The sequence below is a fragment of the Phoca vitulina genome, unplaced genomic scaffold (assembly GCF_004348235.1).
Source record: "Phoca vitulina isolate PV1807 unplaced genomic scaffold, GSC_HSeal_1.0 scaffold111, whole genome shotgun sequence".
NCBI classification, from domain to species: domain Eukaryota; kingdom Metazoa; phylum Chordata; class Mammalia; order Carnivora; family Phocidae; genus Phoca; species Phoca vitulina.
The window spans coordinates 1,413,206-1,430,886 of record NW_022589814.1 but is presented as its reverse complement, the minus strand read 5'-3'; the positions used below and the strand labels follow the sequence as shown (position 1 = coordinate 1,430,886).

Genomic DNA, 17,681 nt, shown 5'->3' with positions numbered 1-17,681 from the left:
ACAGGAAGTTCCTCTTCTTACTGCAGCCAACTCCTATTCATATTCCGTGACTCATTTAGACAAGACCTCCTCCAGAAAGCTTATCTTAATGTCTCTAGGCTGGATGAGGAGGCCCTCCTCTGTTCTCCCGCAGTGTCCCTTTCTTGCTTCCATCACAGCCCCGATCAAACTGTTCTGAAAGTGTCCATTTCCATGCCCGACTCTCCCTATAGATTGGGAGCCCCTGGCGGTCTGGGGCTGTGACTTAGTCACGCCTGCCCCCCCCAAGATCTCGGGTTCTGGCCCACAGAGGTACAGAGCCACTATGCAGTGATAGAATGAATGAATAAATGAATGACTACCAGAATGAATCAGACCATCCAGAAAGGGAAATAAGCTGAAGACGATTGTTTCTCTCCAAAGCCAGTTCCCTAAAAGCCGCAAGTTCCCTAAAAGCTATATGTGCTCACTTGCCCACTGCAGCATGATCTAAAGCCGTGGAAAAACGGGCCCAGCTTCTATGCCCTACATTCAAAGGATGGTTAAGTACATTATGGTATATCAGTTCCTGTTAAAAATAATGCTCGTGAAGAATATGCAATTACATGGGGGAAACGCTCAAGTGAAAGGAAGCAAGAAAAACTTGTATGTGCTGTATCATTTCAGCTATATGAAAAGAATAAAAAGAACAAGGGAAATACACCAAATGCTCGCAGTGGCCGCCTTTGTGTGCTGTAATTAAGGGTAATGTTTTTCTCCTCTACTTTTCCGAGTTCTTCGACATTTTCTAATGCAAGAATGCATTAAAGGTCTAATTTTTAAAAAGGCTCCTAAGAAACGAAGGTAAATGTCCTGAGAATGCTCTGGAGAAAACACTGTGAGGGGTACCTAAGAGTCTGTGTGCAGGCCCAACAGTGCTTGCTGGGAAGGCTCTGTTCTCCACCATCCAGAGGCCTTGAAGACTCAGGCCCACAGAACACCAACCTCTCTCACTGCAAAAGCAGGACCTAGCTCAGGAAGCCAAAGGAAGAGGATCTTGGAGTCTAGCTTCTTACAAATCGCAACACCATAGGCCATACTGGGAAACAGAGGCCCCTACACTGGGCCCCAAACTTCAGATGCCCCTCTCCATGAGGTAAAGGGTCTGTGGGGCCAAGGGAATATGACCATCAGGATCTTTGGTCCTCTGTCTTCTAGACTGCACTCCAGGTACCCAGAACCCCAGAATTCCCTGCCTGTATCTCTTGAGCTTATTTGCAAGAATTGTGTGGTCTTATCCAGGTCCATCTGCTAGGCCCAACAGGTGGCCAAGGGAAAGTTGGAGGGAGGCAGGGCTTTGATGTGGCCTGGAGTGTCCACATACATCTCAAGGTTCTATATGAACCACAGGTGGGAGGAGAAGGGGGTAGGGCCAAGGTACCTCAGCTGGTACCTTGCCTGGGCCCTGCAGAAGTAGAGGTAGGCAAGTCCATAGGTCCTTAGGCCTCAGGGTTTATAAAAAGGCCTAACACTGAGAGGTGGACAGATCTGCGTTCAAATCCACTTATTTGCTGTGTGACCACGAATGAGTCCATTCCTTTCTCTGAACCTCAGTTTCCCCAACTATAAAATAGGTATAGTAATTCCAACCTTAGAGGGTTGTGGTGAGGCTTGCTGGGGACAGAATGGCCTAGTGGTTATGAGCACAGGCTTTGGGTCAGACAGGCCTAGGCCTCAATCACAGCTCTGCCCCTCGTAACTATGTGATTTACATCTGTAAGGCTCAGTTTGCTCCTCAGTATAATGGAGATAACAATAATATTAATCCAATAGAGTTGTTGGAAGGATTGTGGTTGTAAAGAATATGTAATAACATTGGAAAATGCTTAAATGAGGAAAGGCTGCTTAATAATCGTTGTGCAAATATTGGTTATGGTGGAGTTGGCGGGGCCTTCTGTACTCCCCCGTCCCCCCCAAAGCCCAGCTTTATTCTTTGCCATAGCCCTGACAACTATAGGACATATTCTGTATCTTCTTGTTTCTTTTCTGCCCCTGCCCCCTGACATACACACACTAGAATATCAGCTCCGCAGGGCAGAGATTTTATCTGTTTTGTTCACTGTGTCCAAGTACCTAGAACAAGGTGAACAGGGAAGATGTTCTTCTACAGTTAAGTAGATAATCTGCTACTTAGGGGTAAAAAGGCATTCTTGGCTAATAAAATAGCCAGAATATAGGCATTGGGTCACGAAGAAGTCCACTATGCTTAGGGAACCCTAGACAGTTCAATCCAACTTGAGTACTGGTCAGAAAGGGAAGACCGTGGCTAGAGAGATGAGTGGAGCCATGGCCTGGCCAAAAGGGGCACACAAGAGCTTTCCTAGACCACAAATGGTGTAAAGACTTACATGTGATGATGGCCAGGGAATGGAAAAGCCCTCGGGGAGAGGCAAAGATACCTTTCAAGTTCAAGAGCCACCTAAATCATGACAATGTGAAAAGTGACTGTAAAAACCTTTTGAAAGATAATTCAGCTGGAGAAGAAGACTCCTGCCTAGGGGACCCATCTGAGCCCAGAATCAGACCTAGAAACGACACAGAGGCAGGTAGAGAGGTCAGGAGGATGACAGAATGGTGACATGCAAGAAAATCTCATAAAGGTTAATAAGAGAGAACAACCAGATGAATCACTGGACAAATCAGAAAGCTTGTTGGATAATGAAACCACTTTCAGCAATGGATCCACCTGACGTCGAAGGCCGAGATGGTGGCAGGGATGCAAAACGAAGGCCATGGCAATTACGGTGGCCAGTTATCCTTTTGCTGGTGATTACTCTTCCCACGGTCCTTGATCACCACTACTCATTGAACAAGTTCTGGGAGGCCAAGGATGCTGAGGATGATGATGAAGACGGCTGCATACTTCAGAGGAAATATTTGGCAATCACTTTTTAAATTTCTTCCTTGGGAAATAACGAGGCAAGTGCCACTTCACATTTTTATTTTAAAAAGAAGACAGGCAGAGACTACAACAAAGAGCCTTGAATACCAGGCAACAATGTATTGTCCTATAATTTCTGGGGAGCACTTGGGGGGCTCAGCCCTAGGACTGATAAGGTCAAATGCTGCTTCCCCAAACCTCATGCTCCTTCCTGTCAAGCAGGCTTTATTTGGTCTTTAGCATATTTTGCCTTCTAGTAATCCAAAAAGAATCAAGTGACTATTTATTAAGCACCTACGATGGTTCGGGGCTTGTGTTAGGTTCTTGACAGCTGGGCGAGATGGTTATTCTTCTTGCCATTGTATAGATGTGAATACTCAGGCTCAGGGCAGCGATGTGATTTGCCTAGAGTTACACAGCTAATGAGCAGTAGAGCTGAGATTCAAGTCTGGGTTGGTCTGACTTTAAAACCAATGCTTTTAACTGCTACAGCTGTGGTTTCCTTCTGTCATGTCAGAGCCAAGTGGCACTTCATCTCCCATACCAGCCTGTGAGCTTGGCCTCTCTCCCTTACCTGGCTCCAATCTCCCCTACACACAGTGCAGCCCAAGCCGCCCAAGCCCGCCCCCCCGCCCCCCTGCCAGTGAGCATTCGGGGGTGGGGGGGATGAGCTTCTGGAAGAAACAATCATTCAAGGTCAGAGGGGGAGCACCAAAAAGGGAAGGTGGGGTTAGGCACAGGTATTGCAGCCCAGATCAGCTCAGCATTATGCCAAAAAAAAAAAAAAAAAAAAAGAAGGGGGAGAGAGAGAGAAAAGGAAAATGGAACTGGTTCTCTCCAGCCCTCCCTTCCTGCCTCCCTCTGCTAGAGGCAGAGGGATGGAGGTTCAGCCATGATGGGGAGGAGAGTGGGTGGGAGGGGGAGCAGCTTAGAGCAGCTCCCTGTTGCAGAAGCCTCAGCTCAGCCTCAAAGCCCCCTCCTGCACGCTAGGGGCCCATCTCTGGCCTACCTGCTCCCACTGCCTAAGCAAAGGAGGCTGGGCTGCGCTCCCAGGAGCCCACTAAAATGAATGTAAAAAATAAAATAAGGTATGAAGTCATAACAGTGAAGGGGATGGAAGAGAGCAGTATCAATGGATGAGAGACTTCAACAAATTTCTGGAAGCCAAAACAACAACAAAAACAACAACAACAACAACAAAGAGAAGAGTGTTCATAGTTGAAGGAGAGCCAGGGACACCACTCAGGGGGTTGCAGCCAGGGTGGGAGCCAGTCGGGCCAGCAGAGGCCCAGAGAGACTCCAGACTCAGAGATGGTAGGTACGAGGAAGGGCAGAAATGATCAGGATCTGAAAACGGGGGGCAGGGGGGGGGGGATATGCTGAAGGTAAGTACATGAAATTCTCCCCTGCTCCTCTAATCCCCAAATCCAGAATCCAAGCTGCCTGGTATGGCAAAATATCAGAGAGCTCCTGGCTAAGGGAATTAAACTATCTGGGATGAATTAGGGTACCCAGGGGCATGCTGGTGTACCCAGAATGAAGTGCTTTTCATTCGGGAATTTAGGGGGCACCCATTATAACAGCCAGCCCCCTGGAGGCTCACCTAAAATAAAGCCAGCAAGTGGACAAGCCAGCCTGGATATACAGACATCTCCATCAGACTTTCTCCTAACTCACTCAGAAACTATAAAATAGAAAGTATGAGAGAAAAGATAGGCAGCCTCGAGGATCAATCCGGGTAGTTCCACATCTAACTAGCGGACATTCCAGAAAGAGGAAACAGAGAAAACGAAGGGGAGGAAACTACCAAAGAAATTATGTAAGAAAAGATAAAAGGCATCCGATGGAATGGACTCACTGAGTACCAGGTCGGGTGAATGGAAAACAGACCTTGAACTGATTACATAGGTTACATAGGTGGTTACAGAGCTGGTTACATAGGTGTGTTTGGCTTGTAAAAATTGACCAAGCTATTCATTTGTGATATGAGCACTTTTCTGTAGGCATATTATATATATTTTAGTGTGATGTTTTTTTAAAAAAAACCCTTCTTCTAGAAATCGCCAAGCCGGGGCGCCTAGGTGGCTCAGTTGGTTGAGCAACTGCCTTCAGCTCAGGTCATGATTCTGGACTCCCGGGATCGAGTCCCACATCGGGCTCCCTGCTCAGCGGGGGGTCTGCTTCTCCCTCTGACCCTTCCCCTCTCATGCTCTCTGTCTCCCATTCTCTCTCTCAGATAAATAAATAAAATCTTTAAAAAAAAAAAAAAAAAAAAGAAATCGCCAAGCCAATTGTCCCCAGAAGATATGCTATGATTCTCCTGCAGTTTCAAGGAACTCCACACAACAGTAACGACACAAGTGAGCACGCGAGCAAACAAGGTAGAAAGAAAGTCCTGGTCCCAAATATAAAACCAAGTAAACAGTGGTATGATTTTGAACCATGTCGCAGAGCATAAGAACGGAAAACTCACTTGCTCTTGACGCTAGGAAACCTTCCTGGGAGTACAGAGGTTGCGACAGTGGACCATGGAAGCTGAGGTGCAATTATAGTCATAAGCACATAAACACAGCATATTGGTGGTCAACTTTTAAAACCAATTTGTCTTGATAAAGCACCGAAGACCTAATGATTATAGGATGCAAATGCAATCAACCTTGCGGAATGCAAAAGTACGGAGCACAGAATGTGGGAGGTGCAAGGGTGGAGGAGAGGTGGAGGGAAGGATGAGACCCTAATAACTAGGTCTTAACAGACCAAGCGGTGAAGAGATACTGTGGAAAATGGATGGAATAGGAAACCGCAGTTTAAAACACCACTTAATAAAGTTACAAAGGTAACTAACAGAGGAACCAAAGTGGTAATGTAACTATCACAATCTGAGAGGGAGAGAAAGAGTCAGGTGTTGTAAATAAGCTAAATCCTCATTTGTCCTAGTAGAAAGAAGTCAGTAGATAATGTTTAAAGTTGATAAATGAAGGGTGCCTGGGTGGCTCAGCTGGTTAAGCGTCTGCCTTCGGCTCAGGTCATGATCCTGGGGTCCTGGGATGGAGTACTGCATCTGGGCTTCCTACTCAGCAGGGAGTCTGCTTCTCCCTCTGACCCTCCCCCTGCTTGTGATCTCCCTCTCTTTCTCACGCGCTCTCTCTAATAAATAAATAAAATGTTTAAAAAAGATAAAGTTGATAAATGAAGAAATAACCATTGAAGCATGTTATCTAGAGATATGAAATCGCCACCAGAAAACCTAAATGGTAAAAGCAGTCACCTCTGGGGGCCAGAAAGGGGGGGGACAGGGAGACATCAGCTTTTTACTACACAGGTCTTTGTGTACTCATTGCCTTTTTTTTTTTTTTAAGATTTTATTTTTAAGTAATCTCTCCGCCCAACGTGGGGCTCGAACCCAACAACCCCCGAGATCAGGAATCATATGCTCTACTGCCTGAGCCAGTCTGGCGCCCCATTGTTTGCCTTTTTAAAATATGTATATGTACCGCTTTAATTTAATTTTTAAAAACAAGTCCCTCCTCTTTCTTTGGACCTCAGTCTCCTGCATGGGACAGACAAAAGAGGGAGGGTGATGATTCCACGTGATGTGAGGTCCTGTTCTCCAATGCCGGCTTCTTTTTAGAGCAGGAATGAGACAGGCAAGTGAAGGGCTGATGCCCCCCCAACTAACACCTCAACTCCTTCTGGAACCTCAGTAGTCCGTGAGGATGCCTTCTCAGCTGCCCCAGCCAGCACTGCCCTCCGGTCCCCTTCCAGCCCCACCATCACCCGTCCGGCCTCCCCAGCCTTCCATTCATTTGACTATTTACACCCGTTAGTTATTTATACCTGCCTGAGTCACAAAGGATTTGAGGTGGCTTACTCCAATAACACAGATAAAGAAAGAATAAAAAAATGAACTAGAAAATAGGAGCTCAGAAAAAGAGATCAACAAAGATGCTCAAACTGTATTTCAAATTGGCTGGTAGCCGCGGAAGAAGAACGAGATACAATGAGCCATGATAGCCTCATATTAGGAAGGAGGAAATACACCCATTCTCAGGGGATGCAAATCTTTGCCAGGCACAGAATTTTGCAATTCACTGTCCATGGGAGATTTCATGAAGGAGAAAGAAAGTTTTGTTTTTTAAACTTAATTTGTCCTACTTTAATGATGTGTTATCCAGATTCTTGGATGAGTTATCTCCTATAAAAACTAAAGAATCTCAGGTAACACCATGATTATAAAAATGAGGTATAAGAGGGGTACCTGGGTGGCTCAGTTGGTTAAGCGTCTGCCTTCAGCTCCGGTCATGATCCTGGGGTCCTGGGATCGAGCCCCACATGGGGTTCCCTGCTCAGCGGGGAGTCTGCTTCTCCCTCTCCCTCTCCCTCCCCCCACCAACTTGTTCTCTCTCTCTCTCTCAAATGAATAAATAAAATCTTTTTAAAAATACAAAAAAAAAAAAAAGAAATTAAGGTATAAGAGCATGTGCTTTGGCACAATCTTGGATTATTTCATAGGTTGTCTTCCCCTGGAAATGACTATTAAGCACCTACAAGTATCAGGGAACGCCATTCAAATGATCTCGGTTAATCCTGATGACATAGCTGAGGTCCTCCAGTGGGTTGGGGCACAGCGGAGATTCAAACTCAGGTCTGTCTGCTGGTAGCCACACTTGCGGTGAGCACAGCATAGCGTATAAACTTGTGGAGTCACCGTGTCCTACACGTGAAAACGAATGTAACACTGTGTGTCCACTGCATTCAAAACAAAACAAAGCAGAGACAAACTTAGGTCTGTCTGTCTCCAAAGCTCATTCTTTGTGTATCATACGGTGGGGCCTCAAAACCAAGGCATCCGGGCTGGAGATGCTCTGCCCAAGGCAATGGGCACACAAGTGATGACAGACGCAAGCCCGCCCTCTTCCATGAAGACAGAAAAAAGAGGGATGGACGACAGGCCTGGCTCTCAGGCGGAAAACTGCTTCTGAGCTGCCTGTTACATTAAATGAGGACCCCGAAGGCAGAGGAGAGCGGCAGGAAAAAAGGTGGGCCTGGGTGGAGAAAGGGAAAAATCTGTGTCCCCTCCCTCACTGTGAATCTAGAAGATCGGGTTTCTGAGGGGCTGAGCCAGACAAAGCGGAGGGTCTGTCTGCCATGGAAGCAAGAGACCCTTTCTTTGGGTGATGCCTCCTCTTCATGGCTTCCTCCCCAGCAAGTCACCAAACCTCCTTGAGCCCCGGTTTTCTCATCTGTAGGACACAAAGACAATGAGCCTTGCAACCTTCCCAGGATCTCAAGGCATAAAATTGCACACTTAAGGAATGGTCCTTTGACCACTGGCATTAACACTGACGTGACTCTCCTGCTCACACATCAAGCGGCCTCGGACAAGTCCTTTCTCTCTGGGCCTCAGCCTTCTCATCTGTGAAATGAACAGCTTGAGCAGGATGATTTTTAAGGGTCCTTCTAGCTCCAAGTTTCTTGGCTTCTATGCTGGGATTATTGAAATCCGCCTGGTTGTGAAGGAGGCCCAGCAGTCGGCTGCACACCCCTTCGCCACAGCACTTGCCAAAGTGTTGTCACCGTCTTTCTCCTCCAGTAGATTATCTCTACTCCCCACTGCCCGAGATCAGGCCTTATCATCTCTCATCTACACTGTCACACTAGCCTCCTCACTGGATGCCCTCCAATCTGTCTTCCAAACTGTCCACTCGTGGGATCTCTCCAAAACATGGCTCTTGACACATCACCCCGTACTCTAAAATGAGCACCTCTTTCCTCAACCTAAAACCCTATCTTGGCTCCCAATATCCAACGGAATAAAGCTCCTTATCCTGCTATTCAAGTGTCCTCCTGATCTGGGCTGGCTGACTCTTCAGACCCTCCTCCAGACTCTTCCCGCCTCGCAGTTTGTGCTTTAGTTTGTACTGACCTCATAAAAGTGTTCCCCCCCCCCCCCACACACACACCTTGCTGGTTCCATGTCTCTGCACATTCACTCATGCAGTCCCTCTGCCTTAGCCTCCCTTTTGCTCTCCATTTCCACCAACCCACCTACCATCCTTCTTCATCTAACTCACTCCTACTCATCCCCCAAGTCTCAGCTCAGGCATCATCTCCTCCAGGAAGCTCTCCCCGACGGTCTAGGTAGATGTCCCTCCTTTGGGCACCCACAGCCCCCTGTGTTCCCCTCTGGCCCAGCACACAGGGAACCCCAGTACCTTCATCTTCGCTACCCAACTGAGAATGCCGTGAAGCCGGGAGCTGCATAATAGTAACCACGGAACTTCCCGCCTGCAGTAGGACAAGGCGTGGCACGTACGAGGCCCGCAATACTCACTGGACTGACCTCTCTTTCAGAAACGCGGTGAGCTCCCACATGGCCTCTCCCTCTGGCTCTTCTGCAGCACAGAGTTTGGCAAAGTTATTAATAAAAATAATGCTTATTCCTAAGTAAGCAGACACTGTGTGCTAAACACTTCACCTATGTCATCTTATTTAATTTGCACGATGATCATGAGAAGATTTATAACCATTTAGGAATTGGCCAGCCTATCAGATGGACAACTGCCTCCCTCCCAGTGTTTATAAGGGAATTTGGGGGAGAGAATACAATTTAGGTAGTTTTCATCACGGATATGATGACAATGATTCTAAAGTGTCTACCGAGAGGAGAATATTGGCTTTATTCAGGTGAGTGCAGCATCCTGGAATCCAGTAGGAAATCACAGGGCCCAGACATGCGGTCATATTCTCCCTTTAAAAGGGCATAAAAATCACATAGCTACAAAGAAATGCACTGATATTAGGGAAATGATACATATCAGGTGCTAATTGTGATAAATTTCCTTCCAAAATGTTAGAGGAATCATCCTGATGAGCCCGCAGAGCTCTGGCTTGTTACCTTTGTTTTGAAGATGTGAGGCGAGGATCTTGGTGGAATTGTTTTGTTTGCTACATTACACCTCTAGGGGGCAGGGCAGCCCCACAGATTATTTTCCATCCTTGTCTCTCAGGTTTCCATCCTGATCAGAACCTTGATGTGTATGTTAGGCAGACAGGCAATTTTCTGATATATTTGGCGGCGGGGTTGGGGGGCGGGGGAGAGGCACAACATGAATCTTATCTATCAGAAAACATAGTTTTATCCTCATCTGCTACTTGAGAAAACCGAGGCTCTCAAAGTTAAATGACTTGCCCAGAGTCGCAGAAAAGTCCTCCTTCCACGGCCCTGCACTTTCCCTGACTACTAAGGCCCCTAGAGAGATTTGGCTCTTAAGTGCTTGAGAACAGGCTTCCCCATGTAAATGCTTTCAATGTGGATGCTTGGAGAGCATCTCCTTCCAGGAGAAAGTCGGAGTAGCTAGCAAATTACCTGGTCCTAAGTGAGTTACATCAAAAGTGGAAACAAGCCATTTACTCATCATTCTTCCCCATGACCAGGGTTTATCGTTCTGCCAGGGAACGCAGCAGGGAAAGAGCCAAAGGGGCTGCATCTCATTTTGACGCTAAGACCCCTCGCCCGGCCCAGGGTCTGAGCCCAATAAAGACTCAATGGAAAAGAAGGCACTTTCCACTAGACTAGGCAGACTGCACGCAGGTCCCATGCGTGTCTCTTGGCTCCTTTCAGAGCAGAACACCTTGCACTGAGGGTCAAGACCATGGTATGACACGGCCACGGCATGGGAGGGAGAGGTAACGATGAGCAGATTGGCCTCGATGTCCCCGAAGGTTCATCTGACTGCTACCCTGACATCCTAGCAGCTGGCAAAATGGGTGAGTGCGAAACGCCCAGAGCGGAGGCCAAACCACTCCTGGGAGCATGAGGACAAGGCCACAGAGGAGCCAAGAGGAGCCCGCAGTGGAGCCATCTCGTGCCGCAGGAGCCCCGGAATGGGGAAAGACGTAGGCCCCTCTGGCCATTAGTGCACCGAGGCTTAAGCTGACATTCATTTGTCTATTCGACATTTACTGGGCAGCTACTATGCGCTGTGCTGTGCTGTGTGTTTCCAAGCTGCTTGCTCTCGCACTCATGCCCAGAGCACCTGCCACAGGGGCCAGCACAACATGCTCTCGATACATGTCAGTTAAATCTCAATCTGAAGGGGCCCTCGATCCAGTAGGGAGGACATGAGATGCAAACAAAGAACCGGAAAGGTATCGAAAAGGGGCGAAGTGCTCATTTCAAGGGTCGGAGATAAACCAGCAAACCAACATGGGAGAGGGGACAGTGCAGCTCAGCCTTGGGAAGTGGATGGAGCTGCAGCCCAGGAGAAGGAGGCAGCATGAGTAAAGCCCGCGAGACCATCAGCAGGCTGAGTGGGCTAACGCGGGGGGTACACCGGCCCTTCTGGCTGGAGCATGGTCTGTGGGAAGGGGCCTGGAGGAAGATGAGAGGAGAGCGGCGAGTTGGATCCCGCTCCTAAGAGGGCCCCGCGTGGCAGGTGGAGGAGTGGGAACATTCTCCCACAGGCCGAAGGCAGAGCGAAACCCCCGGAGCCCTGCAGAAAGCTTGGCCTGGCTGCGTGTCACCAGAGGCTTGTCAGAGCAAGAGCAGGGGCGGCATCTGTGAGAGAAGACTGTGGCAAAAATCCAGGCGGCCATCAGGAGACGGACCCTGACTCCAGCAGTGGTCTCAGCAGCTCTGCTCGGGGGGATGGGGGAGGCCGGAGCCGAGCCTGGAGTGTCTTTAACGTCTTTCCACCTTGCCTGCGGGAGGCAATGGTGTGCACAGACTTGAGCCAGACACTTCTGGGCCCCATGCGGTTGTGTAACCTCAGGCAGGTCACTGCACCTCTCTGATCCTCGTTTCCCTGTCAGAACAATGAGGATAATACTAACCCCCACCTGGCAGGGACTCTGCAAGTGAGATAAGCGGCCGGACTGCATGGTGGGTGAGAATGCTGCAGATGGACTCTGGAGCCTGGCCACCTGGGCTCCTTCGAGCTCTTTCTCAGTCCTGCTGCTTATTCAGTGAGTGACCTTGGGTAAGTTAACCAACCTTTCTGGGCCTCAGTTTCCTCATCTGTGAAATGGATTTAATAACAATATCCACATCAAAGGATTCACGTGAAGACTGAATGAATTAATACATGGAAAGCACTTAGAACAAATAGTGCTTGGCACGCAGTAAATGCAGTAAAAAAAAAAAAAGTGCTAGCTATTATTACATAAAGCCACAGAGGGTGGTGCCTGGCACACAGAAGGCTGAGACTCACTCAGCACGTGTGTGGCCTCTTCTCTATGCTCCAGGCCTTTACTATGCTCTCAGCAAATTCAGAGGCCCCAGTAGGCAAGGAGGGGGGCGGGGGGGGGGTTGTGAGATGAAAGAGTAACAGAGGGCAAGCCTGGGTCCAGTCTTCCTCCTGCCTAGGCCCCCATCTGACACCAGGAGACACCCACTCTCTTCAAAGCCCTCCAGCCGGGTCCTCGGCCAGTGGCCTACCCTGCCCTGATCCTTCCTTCCTCCCAGAACCTCCACACCCCACCACCCTTGCTGCTCGTTTTGTGCTGAGCACTGTTGTTATGGTGGGCTGAGCCTGGAACCCTGCATCTCTGGCCAGGAAGAAGGGGCTCTGCAAGCGCAGAGAGCACGGTGTTTACTCAGCCTGGTGGCCCCTCCTGCTCTGTGCATGCAGCCAAGAAATGTTTGTGGATGACAACAACCCCATTCTTGCCCCAGATCTAGACAGAGAAGCAAGATTCCTCTAATTCTCATTCAACTCGACATTATCATTTCCTCCCACACAAGTATAATGCTCCTAACACAGTGGGGGGAAAATAAATGGCTTACCCTCCTGGGAAGAAGGAGAAACCCCCCTCCCCGGGAAAAGCACCCTAGACCCCAAAGGAGACAGACTTCCCCAGGGCCCCCTCCCCGGGCTCACTCCCCCCGCCCCCACCACACTCCCTCCCAGTGTCCTCGGCCCCCGCAGGAAGCACACACTGACACAGCCCAGCAGCCAAGCAGTAGACCACGCATTGCCCTGGCTGTCAGGAACGCCAGGCCAGGCCCTCTGGTTGCTGTCCCCCAATGTGAGCCAGCTTGCAGGGTGGGCGGGGGGGGTGGTTGTGTGCAGGCCGGGCGGGGGCAGAGGATGTAGAGTTACCACCACACCAGCTTCAGCCCACCACCGCCTACAGCAGAGCCGGGGCTGGGCCCATGCAAAGAGCGTGGGAAATCCAGCTCTCTTCAGTGTGGAGCGCCTTAGCTGTGGCCCCCAGCACACCCGTAAATCATTCCAGGCGCCAGAACTGCGAGGGGGGCCAGGCCAGGACCAACAACGAACGCAGAGCTCTTCTCCAATCATCTGGAGACGGGTGACGATGCCAAGGATAAAAGACCCAAAGGAACGTTGGTGGAGACCAGCAGCGACTAGCAAACAAACAAGCAAGCAAACAAACAAGCGAAGCCCTCACATCCAGAAGACCAGTGGCCAGAAGGAGGTTGAGCCTCGTCTCGCTCTCTGCTGCACGAAAAAGGCCACACCCAGAGCACAGCAGAAGGCAGACTGGCATCCGGGAACCTGTCCAGAGGAGACAGCGCGGGAGGATGTGGGAATCCTGGGGCTATGACACGGGTGGGGGTGGACACGACCGCGGCTATCAGCTGCAGGAGATGGACAGTTCACAGGACCGAGAGTCCGTCTTCGGGCGAGTGTGACCTCTGGCGTGTCGCTTCCCTCCTCTGAGCCCCCTCAGTTTCTTCGGCTAGAAAATGTGGATCGTGGTGGCAGCCCCACAGGGTCGCGGGGAGGACTAAATTAAGTGCCCAGGCACACGGGACCCTCACCAAGCGGCAGCTGGGCCCCAGCCCCCTCTCTCCCCCCTTCCTCCGCCAGAGGGAGCCTGGGGACCAGAAACGCCTAGAGCCTCTACCGCCTGTAGCCTGTACCAGCTCTACCTACCCCCCCCCCCCCCCGCGCTGCAGCCTCTGCTGCCCGGCTTCCAGCGGTAACCTTCTCACCCGCTCCTTGCAAACCCAGGACGGGCCTGGCAGGGGCCTCTCCTCAGCAGCTGCGGCGGCAGAGTGGCTACTGCATCCACGGGCCCCCTCTTGATGCCTGGCCGGGAGGGAGAGTGGAAAGGAGGGACACACAGCCTTCTTTCCTCCCCCGTCGGCGCCCCCACTCCTCCCAGAGTCAGCTCCTCCTGCTCAAGTCCTCTAGGTACCTAAGGCTCTCCCGGCCTCTCCCAGCTTGTGACCTGGCCAGGTCCCGAAGCCAAGAGACTCCTGTGGGTTGGAAAGCCCTGGTGGAAAAATGACAGGCCTCGGAGACAGGTGGACGTGGGTTCGAGTCCCAGCTCCACTGGGAGCCAGCAGCGTAACCTTGAGCAAAACCCTTTCGTCTTGGAGCCTCAGTTTCCCCATCTCTAAAATGGAGTTGCTACTGCTCACTGCACAGGGCCTGTTGTGAGGCCCCGAAGAGGCAATAATGGACGTGCAAATATTTAATATATGGTTAGGAGAGAGTCACAGTACCATCTAAACCCTCTTATTAATCCAGTAGGAAATGTGAGGCAAAGAAATCCAAGGAACAGCCTGGAGGGTGCACAAAAGAGGGACAGACCGAGACACAGGCCTGTGCGGATGGCAGAAGCACAGAGCTCAAGAGCAAATGGGCTTCCAGCCAGCCAAGAGATTCAGATCCACGTCTGCAGGATGGAGAATCTGAGGGTAATGGAATCCTGGAATTGGGGAAGACCCAGGTCACTTCACTGGGCTTTACACCCGATTCAGGAACGGTGCTTTCTCCAGCTCTTCCCGACACCCACTGGGCCTCTGCCGGACACGTCCAGCCAGCTCCCACCCCCTACCTCTTGAGCCAGTCCACTGCATCACCCGACAGCCAGGTTGCAAAGTTCTCCCTGATTAACCCCCCAATTTCCCCCTGCTCCTGGTTCTGCTCCCTGGAGCCACACATAATGAGGCTGTCGCAGGCGTGACCACTCTAGAAAAGTCGTCCATAGCCAGGCTCAAGGGCCACCAGGCCCATCCAGTCTCCTGCTCCCACCCCCACCATGGCCCTCTCCTGAAACAGCCTCGCTTGGTGGGTCCGGCCCCTTCCTCCAGTGTGGGACCCACGCAGGCAGTCTACAGGGAATGGGCTCCCAGCAACCACGCCTGGACAGGAGAACCCATCTCCCTCGGCCCCAGACTACTCTGGGGCAGTCCACACCAAAACTCAGCTGAGGGTGCACTGCAGTGGGGCCCAGCTGAGCCGTCGAGCTGCAGCTGCAGCTCCTGGGGCCCAGCCATCTCAACCCAGCACCCCAGCCTGCTGCCTCACCACGGGGGAGTTGCAGAGAGCTGTCTCCCGGCAGATTTCCTGAGGCAGAAAGCTTCCCCACCCCCAGCCCAGCCTCCAAGAGACACTCCACTGGTTGTGGCACATGGTAGGACCAGCTGAGCAGTGAGAGGAAGGGGAAGGCTGTCCATTCGCTAGAGGACTTCAGACTTGCTCGGTAGTGTGGCTGGATTAGTCACAGAACCCTCAAATCTAAGCTGGGGGACCTTAAAGAGCATTCAAGGCAGACAAGATTTGGGGGGACCTGATGGCCTGAGAGAGGAAGGGACTCAGTCAAGGTCACGAAGTCAGTCTACAGCACAGCTGGAAGGGGAACCCAGGTCTGCTAACTCCCGGTTCAGTGTTCTTTCCAATACAGCAAAAGGGAAAGCAGGGAGGCTTCAGGGCAGCCCTGTGAGCCTGCATGCCCTTGACTCTCTTAGCCTAACATTTATCCCGACCAGCTCCTGGTAGTGTCTGCAGGGAAGAAGTGGACCCAGCCCATGGCCCACCAACCCAAGAGATACTGCCAAGGTGTCCCAAATAGGCCGACACACAGACCCCAGCACAGAAACTGGCACTGATCCAACTAGAGGGAAGCTCTGTAGACTTCCCTCCCTGGTAGCTCTTTAACTGGGGGGTGTTTTTCTCCAGGGTGGAGAGGGGGTGGTCTTTGAGGAACTAACCAAGGGCCTGGCCTCCATCTTTGCTCCCCCATCTTTGCTCCCCTGGCCAGGATGTGCTGCAGTTCCCCTCAGAGGGACGTCTCAGCCTCCAGCAGCCATTCTGGTCCCCACCTGCCTCTCTGGGAAAGGATGGGGCTGAGGCCGCCAGAGACAAGATCAGGCCTGCACTCAGGACCTGCAGAAGAGACCCAAAGTGCGGGGGGGAGGATGGGGGCTTTCTTTCCCTTGGGGCTCTGAGGTGACACCATCAGATAATAGAAATCCCAAGCAGCACATCCAAAATAAATAAATAAATGAAAAGCCATCCGCTGGCAAGGGTACAGCTAAGGGGGTGAAGAAGTGGAGGGGTGAGGACTGCTGTAGGCCCTCACTGGCCGTGGTTTTGAGAAAGAAGAGACACCTGCACTCATCTGGCCAACCCAGGCTGGGGTGGCTAGAGAAGGGGTGGCGGCTCCTGGAGGAGGACCCAGCTCCTCCTGACAGGCTGGGACGGGAGAGGAGGACATGGAATCAGGCACCGGCTTCTTACTTTATCAGCCGGACAAGTTGGAGAGGGAACTAGAGGGGAAGAGCTGGGATGAACGGAGTCGGGGCGGGGGGTGGTTTACGAACACACGTTCCTTACTTTCTCTGGAGGGTTGTGGCCGGGCTGGTGCTGGTACTGGTGCTGTGGCCGCCGCCGGCCCCGGGGCTGGAGCTCCTGGATGCGCCACGGCTCATCTGGCCCCGCTCCCGCGGTGGCCGGGGCCCCACGCCCACCGCCGCCGAATAGCCGGCTTCCTTCTCGCGGCCCGGGTGAGCTGGCCCCGTCTCCCGCCCGCCACGCTCGCGACCCAGGGCTGGGTTCTCGTGGTGCAGGTGGCACTGGGCCACGTCGCGCTCGCGGGCTGGGTAGCCGGTAGTGTCCTGGAGCGGGTAGGCGGCGTCCCGCTCCTTGTCCCGATACACTGCCTCCCGGTTCTGGTAGGCGCCGTCCCGGTTCGGGTAGCCCACGTCCCGAGCCGCCTGGTGGAACTGGCTCTCCCGCAGCTCGCGGTGGTGGAACTGGGTCTCGCGCAGGTTCTGGTACTGGCTCTCGCGGCCGGGGCTATCCCGCGCGCCGTGGGGGTCCCGGTGCAGCTCCCCGCGGTGCAGCTGGCTCTCCTCCCTCAGGTCGCGGTTCTCCTGGGTGAGCTGGTCCAGCTGGCCCTCCAGCTCCTCAATGCGCCGCCGCTGGGTCTCCAGCAGCTGCTGCTGGCTCTCGATGATGTTGTTCAGCTCCAGCAGGTACTCCACCGCCCGGTTGGGGCTCTCGGATCCCGGACCGCCCGGGGGCCCCGACCCCGCCTCCATCCTGGCGGCCCAGGGGCAGGGGAAGGGGCAGGAGAGCCCGGTCCCCGCTCGCTCACGGCGCCACCCTCCCCCGGGCCCAGCCGGGGGAGGGGGCCGGCGGGACGCGAGGGCGCGCACCGGGCTCGAGGGCCCGGGGGCCCGGGGGGGCCCGGGAGACAGCTCTGGGGCCGGCGGCACGGGGAGCAGGAGCTGAGGCTACCGCTGCCGCCGCCACCGCCACGGCTCAGGAGGACGCGGCCCACGGCGCTCCGCCCGCTGCGGAGTCACTGCGCAGCGCGGCCGCGCGGGACCGCCCCGGCCGCCGGCCCGCCCCCCGCCCCTGCCCCCACCCCGCGCGCCCGGCCCGCCCCCGCGCGCCCCACCTGCCGCCGCCACCCGCGCCCGAAGGCGGACCCGCCCCGAGACACCCGCGCCAGGCCGGGGCCGGCCGCATCACAGGCTGCGGGAGATTTCTCCGTGCCACCGCTCCCAGGGTCTTCGCCT

General features: G+C 52.8%; 1 protein-coding gene across 3 annotated transcripts in view; it reads right to left on the bottom strand.

Annotated features, from left to right (window-relative positions):
- Positions 1–17,427, bottom strand: part of IQSEC2 (IQ motif and Sec7 domain ArfGEF 2) — a 76,387-nt gene extending 58,960 nt beyond the window's left edge. Inside the window, exon 1 of one of the 3 annotated variants that reach the window (XM_032398153.1) lies at positions 16,492–17,427. In XM_032398153.1, the coding sequence (XP_032254044.1) occupies positions 16,492–17,198 (707 nt within the window). In that variant the 5' untranslated portion in view covers positions 17,199–17,427. The remainder of the gene's footprint in view (positions 1–16,491) is intronic. The other 2 variants (XM_032398154.1, XM_032398156.1) reach the window with 2 other exon arrangements.
- Between the last annotated feature and the right edge of the window lie 254 nt (positions 17,428–17,681).